At 40.0% G+C, this 12500-nt stretch overlaps 1 protein-coding gene across 2 annotated transcripts in view; it reads left to right on the forward strand.

Annotated features, from left to right (window-relative positions):
- The first annotated feature begins 2506 nt into the window (after positions 1-2506).
- ptx4 (pentraxin 4, long) overlaps positions 2507-12500 on the forward strand; it is a 21432-nt gene continuing 11438 nt past the window's right edge. The window contains exons 1-4 of one of the 2 annotated variants that reach the window (XM_010794917.1): positions 2507-2744; positions 3078-3256; positions 3745-4673; positions 5515-6056. In XM_010794917.1, the coding sequence (XP_010793219.1) occupies positions 2619-2744; positions 3078-3256; positions 3745-4673; positions 5515-6056 (1776 nt within the window). In that variant the 5' untranslated portion in view covers positions 2507-2618. Of the gene's footprint in view, positions 2745-3077; positions 3257-3744; positions 4674-5514; positions 6854-12500 lie in introns of those variants that run through there. The other variant, XM_010794923.1, reaches the window with a different exon arrangement.

The raw sequence follows: 12500 nt of genomic DNA on the forward strand, positions 1-12500 counted from the left end.
TAAGCCCCACGGACCCTTCGTCAGGTCCGAAACCACAACATCTGCAAGCAACAGTGTCTGAGGGCTTCTTTAGATTGAATAAACTATGAATGTTTCATATCCATGTAACGGGAAGAAACTCAGCTAACTTTTTTTTTTTTAGCAAAGAAAAACACAAGGCTAACGCTGAGCCTCTGAATTAGCCCTAAGCGAAAAAATGCTAACGCCGTTAGCACAGAACTCACAGTATAACACCCTTATTACTAATCGTAACTGCACATCCAACATATCGATTAGCATTGTGAGAATACACAAAATCGATAGGTATCTATATCATCACTCCATGATCATAACTCGCTACATTAGAAACAAAAACAGACATCACAACATGTGGCATTAGGTAGCAAACACGGCAATATGTCTTACCTCTGTTGTTGTCTGATCAAAAGTTGTCTTCAATGGCATTAAAACGATAAAAACGCTGCTGAAGGTTAATCCATAGGTTAATCCAATGTGTCTGTGTCACTTTGAAATTATTTCTGATAATCCATCAGCAATAAACCTAGTTTTAAATTTTCAGATTTCAGAGCGTAAAACTGCGAGCGCATAGCCCCCACTTCTCAATGCTAACGTTGGTGTGTATGTGGAAATTCCCCTTCGATTCTATTGGCTCTAACGGTTCAAAAGAGATGTCAATCATCAAAACCGACCAATGGGTTCCAGAGAAACGCCAAAATCGCCCATTTCCACCCAAATGACCCCAGAGGTGGAGTTTCTTTTGCTAAACATCTCTAAAAAGGTCAAATGTCACTTGTTTTTTATCAATATAGATACAGGGTACTTATTATATGTTGTACTTTGGATTCCTAAAGCTTTTAGTCTACTAACCCATCATCCAAGGGTAGTTTTCACTATAAGTAAAAAATAATTCCAGTTTTTTACAATGTTCAATCTGAATTTTCTTTAAAATAAAAAGCATCTTTATTGATTCTGACTCTTCTACATCCAACTCACAGGTTTATCATTACTTTGAGAATTCATTTTCCCCTTTTAGAAGTGTAGTTATGGTCATTTGTTCTGGAAATGTCATTTTCGAGCCTGAGACCTGAAAAACAGGCTTGGGGCTTAACAGGTTTATAACAGATAGTTGGAATGCTGTATCAGCATTCCCACTAAAATATACAATTTACTGTAAATTAGAACACACATGAACTTTTTTGAAGCCCAGTGTGCAGTAAATGAAGCCAAAGTGTTGCAACGTGATCATGTGTAGAAAGCAGAAGGGAGGAATAAACATGATTCCTAGATTGTGTTATTCAATGAGAAAGCAGAAGAATAATAAAGGATCTAGATCCCCCTGCAATGAGTTAGGGGGAAGAGAAAAGTACTGACTTCTTCTCCATCAGCCCACACATCATGAGATTTACTGTTGCATTGGCACTACACAAGTATACAAACATACACATTAATACAAATATACACTTTATCATTACATGACATGTCACTTGTTGGACGCTTTTATCCAAAGCGACTTACACACATTCAGTACTGTGGACAATCCCCACAGGAGCAATTTGGGGTGAAGTGTCTCGCCCCGGGATACAGCGACATGCTGACTGCAGTGGGACTCAAACTTGCTATCCTCTGATTCGAAGATCAGCACACTAACCCACTGAGCAGTAACCCACTGAGCCACAGCCTTCCCTTATCAAACAATCAATCGTACAGACATAAAGCATTAACACTCCTGTTGTCCTTCCAAATTATGTTTTTTTGTCAGAAAAAAGGGTTCTTCAAATATTATTGAGCTGAAAATTACATAGATGTTTCTTCACCTTCTTTGCAAGAAAAAATAATTGTCACTACTTACATTGAATTATGGGCATTTTATTTAAATGTATAGCATCTGGGGTCTTCCCGGTTCAATTTTGATTGCATTTTTGATAAGACTTTGACATTTAGAAGTCTTTGATTATTTCATTATTTTATTGTATGTATGTGTAATGTTCGTTATTGTATGTATGTGTAACGTCCGTATTTGAAAACTTCAATAAAAATATTGTAAAAAAAGTTTTTGATTAGCCATTTCCTTTGTTTGCTCTGTTCTTAACTATAGTCAAACATATTTAACCTTTTCTCCGTTTACAAAAAAGTTTAATTAAAGTTACTATAAAAGGTGAAACACAGGGTTGGGTGAAGAAGTTCCTTAATGGATAGCTACACCGGAGCACCAAAATTGGACGGGACGACATAACAAAAGGTTGAAAGACTAAAACGTTATCAATTCAACATTCAGTTAACAAACTTCCAGTTGGTGTGCTGTTTTTAGGAGTTTATTTTCTTTGTTTTTATCTAAAAGTGAGATAGAGGCCGAGAGAGAAGCAGAGTACCTGTTAAATCCATCTGCATTCCCTCTGAGGTCCCTGAAGATTTTGTGGAAAATGGAAAAGTGTGTTCCTGCCCCAGTTTGTGGGTGTGCTTTTGTGTATTGTACATCTGTGTGCATGTGTGTGTATGCAGTGTTTATCAAGACGAGCCCTTTTCAGCTATGTCTTTCTTTCTCTAGTAGCATTTGTTTCCTCACTGTCAGACATCCAGACCCAGGCTTCCTGCTGCATCTATCTCAGCTCCGTTGCACCATGGGCAGCCTGAGGCCCGGACACTGGTCCCTGATCCTGGTCCTCATGCTCCTGCTGCAGATTCAGCCCGTTAAGGTGCAGGGAGTTGATCCTGTGACGCAGAAACTACGACGACTCAACGAACAGGTCAGCTTAAATGAGACTGTGTGGGAAAATTCACGTTATTTAAGGACTTTTGGCTTACATTTTATTTCTAATGTTTAAAAGTTCTGAAAGAGATCATATTAAAGCTAAAAACACTGATTTACTCTCTGTAGGTCAGATATTTTTGCTTATTCATTTACTGAAATAGCAAAAAACTCTTGCAAGCATCATGATTTTTCAGAAGGTAGAAGTCATCACAGGAATCCATTGTATGCTTGTTTTTTCTTCTGGATGTATTTCAGTATTTTTCTGACCTTCAAATGAGTCACCAACAGCTGCAGAAAGATTTGTGAAAACAAATTTCCTCTCTGTTAGTTCCAGCAGTTCCAGGCGCTGACCCAGGCCCGTTTGAACATGTTGGCCCAGAACCAGAACAGAAACTCATCGAGGGGATTGGAGAGCCAAGTAAAGGCACTAAGCGAAAACTGGCAACACTTGTCAGAAGACCTGGATCAACTCAAGCGGAGCTCAACGCAGGAGATAGAGGGTCTCAGGTCAGAGCTTGGGAACACTAACTAAGAAAGGGAGCTCTGTAAATATATCTGTAAATCGATTCATCTGTGACAAATCCCTGCTTGTTGTTTTTGGTAAGAAAGGATTTGTGGGGGGCTGAGAAAAGATTGGAAAAGAGGACAGAAAAATGACAGAAATGAAATCTTCTTAATAATAAATTATGTCAAAACATTAGGGCTGGGTCAAGGGAGAATTGTTAGTCTTGAGTGGGAGGGCTTATGTTTTGGCATCTGTTCTTTTGAGAAGTAATGATAAACAGAACAACCTTTACACCCCAATGGACAAAAAATACATTTCCTTTTTCATTTATGAAGATCTAACCTGTTGATTCATAGCCTAAATATATGTTTTATTTTGTATTTGAAGTTGGACCAGGTCTGATTGTACCAGATGATGCATTTTCGACAAGTACAATAAATAAAGAATATAACATTCAAAAAAAGTCTTCTCATGTTGCTCATCATCCCAGGGAGTGGAGTAGGAAGCTGGAGAAGAAGAGTAAACGTATGGAGGGTCGTCTTGCTTTCATGGAGAGGAACCTGAGGGAGAACCGCCGCCATGCCCAGAAACAGAAGCCCGATCCTGGTCAGGATATCCCCAACCTCACCCTGGAGCTCCAGAGCCAAGACGAACGGCTCGGTGCCCTTCAGATCCAGCGAGACGAGCTGATCGTTGGGCTGAAAGGGCTGCAGGAATCCCTGAAGAACCAGGCGCTGCGTCTGACCCGACTGGAGGGTCAGGTCTTGCAGAAGAGTGATGGTGGAGCGCTGTGGAGGGCGGAAGAGTTGTTCAACTCCAACATCACATCTCAGGAACACTATGAACCACGCAGGAGATCAAAGACACATAGAGGGAGAGAGAGATTGAGACTGGACTCCGAACCCATAGTAGAAGGTCCCTTTCAATACCCGTCAGTACCAATAAACCGAAGACATTCAAAGGAGTCAAAACCTCAGCAAGAATCTCATCTGCATTACTCGCCCCAACCAGACTCTTACGGTCTCCAGTCCCACATCCAGGTGCCGGCCCAGAAAAGACCTTACCCGATCCGGCAGGAGCAGATCCAGTCTGTGCCTAATCTTCATACCCAGGTACGACAAAGATACCAGCCTAAGTTATATCGCCAGAGACACCCCCAGTTACACAACCCCACTTGGTCCTATTGGACCCAGCCCCTGCCCCATTCTCCAACTTATCCTGAACCTAGCAAAGTCAGGCAGAGTACAACCAGTCCGTGGCCTCCACCGCCTAAAGGTTCAGATGATATCCCTCAACCCAAATCTGAGACTCAGGAAGAAACTGACACAAAGGAAGAGTCTTCAGTGATCCATAACTTCCTCCAGCTTCCTGTGAGGCACAAGATCCCTTCACGACCTGTTCCTAAAAAGGATGCAACCAGTAAGTCATATACTTCACGAAACTTGAGGTATTTATTTAACAGGTTCCAAAATAATCACAGTATGAACATGTTGCACCTCAGCCAAATCACGACATGTCTTCTCCGGACAAACGACACTGAAACCACAGAAATACAATGGAAGTTAAACAGACATTCCCATTTAAATTAACAAAGAAGGTGGTCAAATTGGCAGCATGGTTCTGCCCATAAGTACAAAATCTATCTTACATGTTGTATCTCATTTGTTTAATCCTTGCAATTTAAATGTTATCTGCCCAATAAATGGCAATTATCCATAGTCATCCTAACATTACAATACTTTAGACAGGGTAAGCAGAAACGTACAATTCCAGTGTTAAACACTAGGTTAAAAATGTGAATTGAACCTAAACTTGTTGGTTAGATTTAGGTAAATAATGTGTTTTTCAGTTAAATACAGTAGGCTACGTTCATGACTTAAGCTATCCGACAAATGTAAGTTAACTAATTTAATTACTTACTACCAATAGATGACAACAGCCTACTAAGCCAATTTGCAGAATAATACCACCTCAAATCTGTGACCTCAATGAAAAAATAATGACAGCCTTTTATTCATCGTAACATTTGTGACTGTTGAAAAAAAACGAGGTGTTAAAATAATGTACAAGCTGTAAATGGGTATTACTGTTTCAGGGATTTTTCAGAAGCTAGAGGGGTCTGCAGTTTTATTGAATTGTGTTGTATATTGTGTGTATTAGGGGACTCATTTGCATAGCTCATTTCTGATCGCTTGTCTTTTAAATTTTACTTTTTAGCACTAGGGTTTTATTATACTGAATATATCCTGTCTTTCTGCAGTCTGTAACGTGGACTCCCTGCTGCTCTTCCCCTCGGCATCAGCAGACAACTTCGTCACCTTCTTCCGGACTTTTCCCAACCTTCTTGAACTTTCTGTGTGTTTGTGGCTCCGTGTGGAAGCCTCCCATGTCGGCACACTGCTCTCTTACGCCACAGACGACAACGACAACCAGTTAGTTCTGTATGGACGTAACTCCTCTGCCTCTTCTGCATCCATCTCTGCTTCTTCCTCCTCCTCTCTGGACTTCATCATTGGAGACCCAGTGTATCGTCGTCTCCCCGCGTCGTCGCTGATGGACGCTCGCTGGCACCACCTTTGCGTCGTGTGGTCCTCCATCCAGGGGCGTTTCTGGCACTACGTTGACCGGCGCCTCACCTCCTCAGGCTCTCACTTCAGAAAGGGCTGGGAGATACCTGGGGGAGGGTCCGTGGTGTTGGGGCAGGAGCAGGACGTTGTGGGAGGAGGGTTTGACTCTGCGGAGGGTTTTGCCGGTCAGATAGCAGGGTTCAGGATGTGGAACCGGGTGCTGAGTGCTTCAGAGGTTGAAGGGGTGGCAGAAGGAAGAGGTTTGCCCAGAGGGGTGGTGCTCGGCATGGAGGACATAAAGGAGGTGCATGGGGAGGTGCAGCAGGTGGCATGTGAATGTTTAGAGCACTGTGTGTGATCAAGTTACAGAGGAGGATTCATATAGAGAGTTTCTTTCCAAAACATTATTTCGGTAGGGAATGCTTTCATTGCTGGCCTTTTAACCGGCCATGCAAACACTTTATCTTCTCTATTATGCTTTTTTGGCTAAAATCCTGAAGATCACTCAAGAGGGAATTTCTCTCTCACTCCCTCTGAAATGCCTCCATAGGATGCCTTTGTTTATTTCAGCGACATATTGACATCACTCCGTAACACTTGCGTTTTTATAAAGACCTTTTTGAACATTAAAGCATGTAAACATGTCACAAAAGAGAAACAAAATACAAATATGAACCTGAAAATGAGCGTGATAGGGCCCCTTTAATACGTGTTGGAAGTATATCAAGCAGTATGTTGTTTCTGATCAACCAAAACTGGGACTGTTCCGACTGATATGCAAAATTATTAAGTGTTAAACACTACCAAGGATCTTAGAATAATAATGTGTATACACAAGTGTTCTAGTACATGATTTGATATTCATTTTCATCAGTTCCTTGACAAAAATATTTTATTGTAGTATGTGGATCAGGTAAGACTGTTTCAATTGTGCAGGGTTTTGGATAGTGTTGCCATTTAATCATTGACAATGCCTTGTTAACATTAAACTGTAGAATCAAAGTTGAAATGTAATAAAATGTGCTATTTGGACTCAAGATGCATTATTCATAAAACTAAAATCCTGCAGTAGAACCTTGAAACTCCAAAAACACTTTATCTTTTGTCAAAATCAAATATAATGGATGAGTTTAATTCTTCAAAAAGTAGATAAAGGTTTGACAGCACCACTGCTGTAATTTATTATTGAGGAGCCCTTTATGTTCGCTTTTTTTAACTTAACATCTGTGCTGGGACTTGGAATTATTACTTAATAATGTGGCACCATAACCATGTATAAAGTGATATTCTGGTCATAAAATACATCTTTGAAAGTTTGACATGTATGTAAATTATGTTCTTACTGTAGAAAAGGCATTTTTAAACTTCTCCATGATGCCTCAGGTCCAAGGTGCAAACACCCTAAAGACAAGAAGGACTAAGCTCCGGACCTGGGGTGATAGGTGCGGCACCACAACAGACAATCAACCACTATCATTCAAACAAGCCCTCAAAACCCACCTCTTCAGACTTGCCTTTCCCTGTTAAATACGTTCTCATTTACTTCATTTTATCTTTGTTTTTTGTTTGAATTGTACTTTTATAAAGCGACTTTGAGTAGAAAAAAGCTATATAAAGGTAATGTATTATTATGAATTTTTATTTTGCCACAACATTATCAAAAAACCTAGCAGACAAGATGTGGGATTCTAGTTGGTTTCTATACTAAATGAAATTACAAGGTACAGTCAAAAGTGTAAATCTAATCCAGTGACACATTTTTTGTTTTATAAAAAGAACAACAAACTACATTTCCCAGCATCCAGCGCGCCAGACCTGTTTGGCCCTTCACACGATCCTTACAAGTGTCACATGATGATCATGGGAAGCTGAGAAAGAATAACAGTGTACAGTGAGGCAGCCACAACTGAAATTAATGAAATAAATCAGCGGAAGTCAGGGCACCGAACTACCGGGAGCCACCATGGCCAACATCACGAAGAAAGTGTCGTGGTCCAGCCGGGCCGACGAGTCCGGGGCCACGGCGGAGGGAACCCCGCTGCTGAACGGCTCTGAGCAGCCCCGACCCTCCAGACAGGTACCGCTGTAGCATGTTAGCTTAGCCACCCTGACGTCTGTTAGTCCCAAACAGTGATGTAAAGTAACTAAGTACATTTACTCAAGTAGCCTACTGTACTTAAGTGCAATGGTGAGGTGCTTGTACTTTACTTGAGTATTGCCTTTATTTGCTACTTTGTACTTCTACCCAACTACAATTCAAAGGTTAATAGTGTACTTTTACTCAACGACATTTATTAATACCTTTTTGTTACTTTACAGATTTGGATTAATGATGTGAAATATAATCAACACTTGAATAAGACTTTAGTTCCACCTGGAGTAAATTCACAAGCTACCCTGCAGTATACAAAGTCATTCAAACTAGCTGCACCTTTACCAGCTTTGATAACACTTTAATGATCAATAATTATAAAACATATATATTATTCTGAAATGGCCCAATCTGCAGAATGAGTACTTTAACTTTTGCTTCTTTAAGTATTTATGATGCTTTTCTATATTTACTTGAGTAACATTTTGAATGCAGGACTTTTTCTAGTACTTCTTCCACCGCTGTACCTAAAGTGTTCAGAAGATGCTGTGTCATGTTTTTATTAACCAATAAGGTTATACTGAGTCATGTTTCTAAATGCTGCATGGGTTATGAATGCTTGTGAAGATTTTTTTATGCATTGTTGATTTCTTTTTTGGTTGTGTTTTCGCGTGTTATGGTGTCTTTGCATTTCAGATGCAACAACACGCTTTGTTTGCTGCATGAAAGTAATTAAATTAGTGTTAGTTCAATAATTTACAACATGCTGCTTGTAATTCGATTGTTATCTAGGGAAAATAATCAGATTATTGAGAGTTTTGAAAGGCTAGTCCTTTCATTATATTAAGAAGCTAGTGATTTATCTTTATTACTAGGTTACGTACAATTAAAACAGGCAGTCTGGCAGCTTCGTATAAGGACACAGTTATCGAGAATAATAACTTAACCTCATGTCAGTCATTACTTTAGAAAGGATGATGATTGTTACATTTCCTGAATCGGAGTAAGAAAGTCCATTCTCAAAGTAATAAAATCAGTGTTCACATAATTGCAGGTAATCTGAGCCTGTTATGGATACTGTTTATATCCAGTATAAGTTTTATTTTAGTATGTTAGTGTGAACAGAATAGTATTAAACAACAGTCTCAAACTGACAGTGTCCCTAACTAGTAGACCTGCTATATTTAGACTAAATAACGTCCTCTGTCCGCCTAATATGGAGAATCCTACTTCCTTTTTCCTCTCCGTGTCACCAGGATTACTCATTTCCTTTAGGATTCAAGCTGGAAATTTGAACAAAATGTACTTTATTGTATCATACATGCAGTGTTATTTCCTTATACTTCTCGAACCCTGTCGCTCTTATCTGGGTATCCAACATGTTAAAGCATCAGCTTGAAAATGGCTACACAATAGCCCTATATATATATATAAATATATATATATTTGTGTTGGTGTTTGTGGTGTCTATAGCTGTCGAGAGGCGGTATATTTCAGGTAGGCAGACTGAGCACGGTGGATTTGGAGGAGGAGATGACGTCTGAAGAGGTAAAGCCCGAGAACAACGCCGAACTATTTCTCTCTGTGTCTGTCACTCCTCTATCGATATCACCTCATGAAGACTGCTACCGCCATTTCCTCTAGACTTCCTTAGTGTAGTTAGTTAACCCTCTGTAATTATAAAAAATCTATTTCATGCATTTAATGTTATCTCAGTAGCTCCCTGCTTAATATGGCCTTCTATGGGAACTCTTGACACAAAAGTGACCTCTAATAAGGATGTTTGACTCATCCAGTGGGTAAGAACACGTGTTTGGAAACTGTCTGAAGGTTTCCACTGTGATGCATCGCAAATGATGAACTGAGGCAGGCCTTGTGCTAAACACTGACCGCCTGACCATTCAGTTTTTAGTTTTCAGAAACTGATTGGTCCCACACACTGGTAGCTTAAGAAAAAAAAACAGATTGAGTAACACACCATTTATTCAGTACCGATAATACGTTTTGAATTAGCATATCTTAGTCAGGTTCTACTTAGTGACCTTTACTGACCTTTTACAACAATGGGTTGCACAACAAATGCAGCTAAGTCCTTTTAGGTTACAAAAGAAAAGCAAAGATTGTTTAATGTTATTTTACTTGTATAGCTCAATTCAATCAGGCATCAAAAATCTCCCCAGAAATACAAAGAAAACACACAATAAGCTATTTAAATTCAGCATAACAGATGCAGCTTGGAGCCACTTTTCAGTCTCTTAGCTTGACAGGACATCCATTTCCTCCTGTGACAGAAGCCATCAGATTCAGATCTGTTCTCACTGCCTGACGGGAATGTGATGCCATGCATGTGTCTTGCACGTCTTTCGTTTGCCGCAAATAAAAGCATTTGTCTGTAGTCTGTTTACGCAAATGTGTTGCGTAGTTGCTTTATTCGCTGCTGATTGTGCGACCGACGCTCACTTCAAATCGCATTCAAATGTGGAATAGATTAGACTTTTTATTTGACTGTAGTTGGCTTGCATGCATCTTCGATTATGAATGCTCCTGTATCTGTTAGATGAAGTCTGTAAAGCATGTCCTCTCTCCGGTAGTGATCTTTGAGAGTAATAGATGTTTGTATGTGTCGTTTCAAATGCTTGTGTGTTGCATCAGAATGTTTTTTCCTCCCAGCTCCTTGCAGTCCCTCACATGATTCAGAGCTTAGAAGTCAGTTTCAGTTTGGTGATTTCGTTTTTTTTCTGTTTTTCTTGCAGGAATCTCTGAGAGGGCGGCCTAAAGAGATCCCTCATAATGAGAAGCTGCTGTCACTTAAATTCGAGGTAAAAATGCCAACTCAATGCTGATTGTTATATGATCCCTGCATTAGATTGTTTTAATTAAAGCATCGTGTGTGTATATGGGATGTATACGTGTCATGCTTTGATGTCACCTTGTTGGAGTTAAGAAATAGATGAAGAATAAAAATAGTTGAATGTAACACGTATAGAAAATGCCATTCAGGTTATGAAACGTTAAAAACATGTTGGGCTAACAGGGCAATAATCCTCTTAAGCAGGCAGGAAGCTAACAGCTGTTGATACATTCAGCTTCGCATTAACATACCTACGGTTTACTATGAACTTGCTGACCTAAACATTTAAATTAAAGTATTTGTGACATTTTTTAAATCTGTGTTTATCATAAAGTATTGCAAAATAGAAGAAAACATTGCTTTTGTTGATTTTAAATATTGTGTGTGTGTGTGTGTGTGTGTGTGTGTGTGTGTGTGTGTGTGTGTGTGTGTGTGTGTGTGTGTGTGTGTTTGTGTGTATTCACTACACTGCAGTAGTGCTGAGCAGTTACAGTTGGTAGAACAGTCCTGGGGTTCCCCCTTCACAGGTGTGTGTTTAAGAGTGTGTGTTTTGTGAGATAAAGAGGGATGCAGATAGAGAAAGTGGGTGAAGTCATTTGAAAGGAGAGACACAGAGAGAGGAACCATTAGACAATTAGAGAAGCATTGAAAGAGAGATCGTATAGAAAGGGAAATGTGATTTAAGATCCGAGGCTGCCATGAATTATCTGCTCCATACCTCTATGAATTTCCAACAGAAATTTAAATTTGCTTTTCGCTTAGTCAGGATTTAAGGACGGTAGATGTTCATGTCTTCCAATGTACTGCATAGTGTTTCTAAACTTCAACAATTTCTTTTCACCTTCTGTCTGAAACCAGAGCCCAGTCTGCTCTGATTGGTTAGCTGTCCGGCTAACCCCCCCCTGCCCCTTAGCCCCTTAGCCTATCACTTACAATGTGTTGGAGCGCTAGCCAATAGAAGCCCGATGGTTACATTGAGATGTCACTATGTTACGGATATATACAAATGGATGCGTTTCAGGCAGGTGGGGGGGGATTTGGGATTTTTGACTTTGCAGACCATTTACATGCACACACAACCCTTATAAAACACACGCACAATAGGGCGTCTTTAAAAGATTGAAGCAGTAACAAACTAATCGATTGCTTCAAATATATAATTCCAGAAAACATGTTCATCGCTGTTTTTTGCCTCATTTATTTTATTGTCAGAGACCAAAAATCAGCTCTAAGCAAGTACAAACCATGCACAGGGAATTTAAGTGCATTTTGCTGCCTGCTGTTTTGTATCTGACTATGACACATTGAATCATGTCAAAAACACTTGGCTGAGATTTGAAAAAATGAGCAAGTAGGAGGAGGGGGAGATTTTGATGGGAGCGTAGGAGGCGACTGAGTGGAAGATAAATGGCGAGAGCAAAAGGACGAAGGGAGAGGAGGAAGGAGGAGAGAAACATTGAGGGAAAGAGGTTTTTGGAGATGGGGAAGAAGAAGAGGGGGAAAGTAGGTGAAGTTATTAAGAGAGGACGAGGGGTCAAAATGTTTGAGGAGGATGAAGAAGAGAGTAGAAAATGGAAAAGATATTGAGGAAGAGATGGACTAGAGAAAGGAAACAAAAGGAGAAGTGGGTGAGTGGGTGAGGCCCATGTGGCAGAACACTCGTCATGAGCTGTCAATCACTAGCAGCGAGTGCTAAAAAGGGCTAATTGAAATCTCTCTCTCTCCTTATTTTTTCT

The sequence above is a fragment of the Notothenia coriiceps genome, unplaced genomic scaffold (genome assembly GCF_000735185.1).
Source record: "Notothenia coriiceps isolate Sejong01 unplaced genomic scaffold, NC01 NC01_scaffold00002126, whole genome shotgun sequence".
Lineage (NCBI taxonomy): Eukaryota > Metazoa > Chordata > Actinopteri > Perciformes > Nototheniidae > Notothenia > Notothenia coriiceps.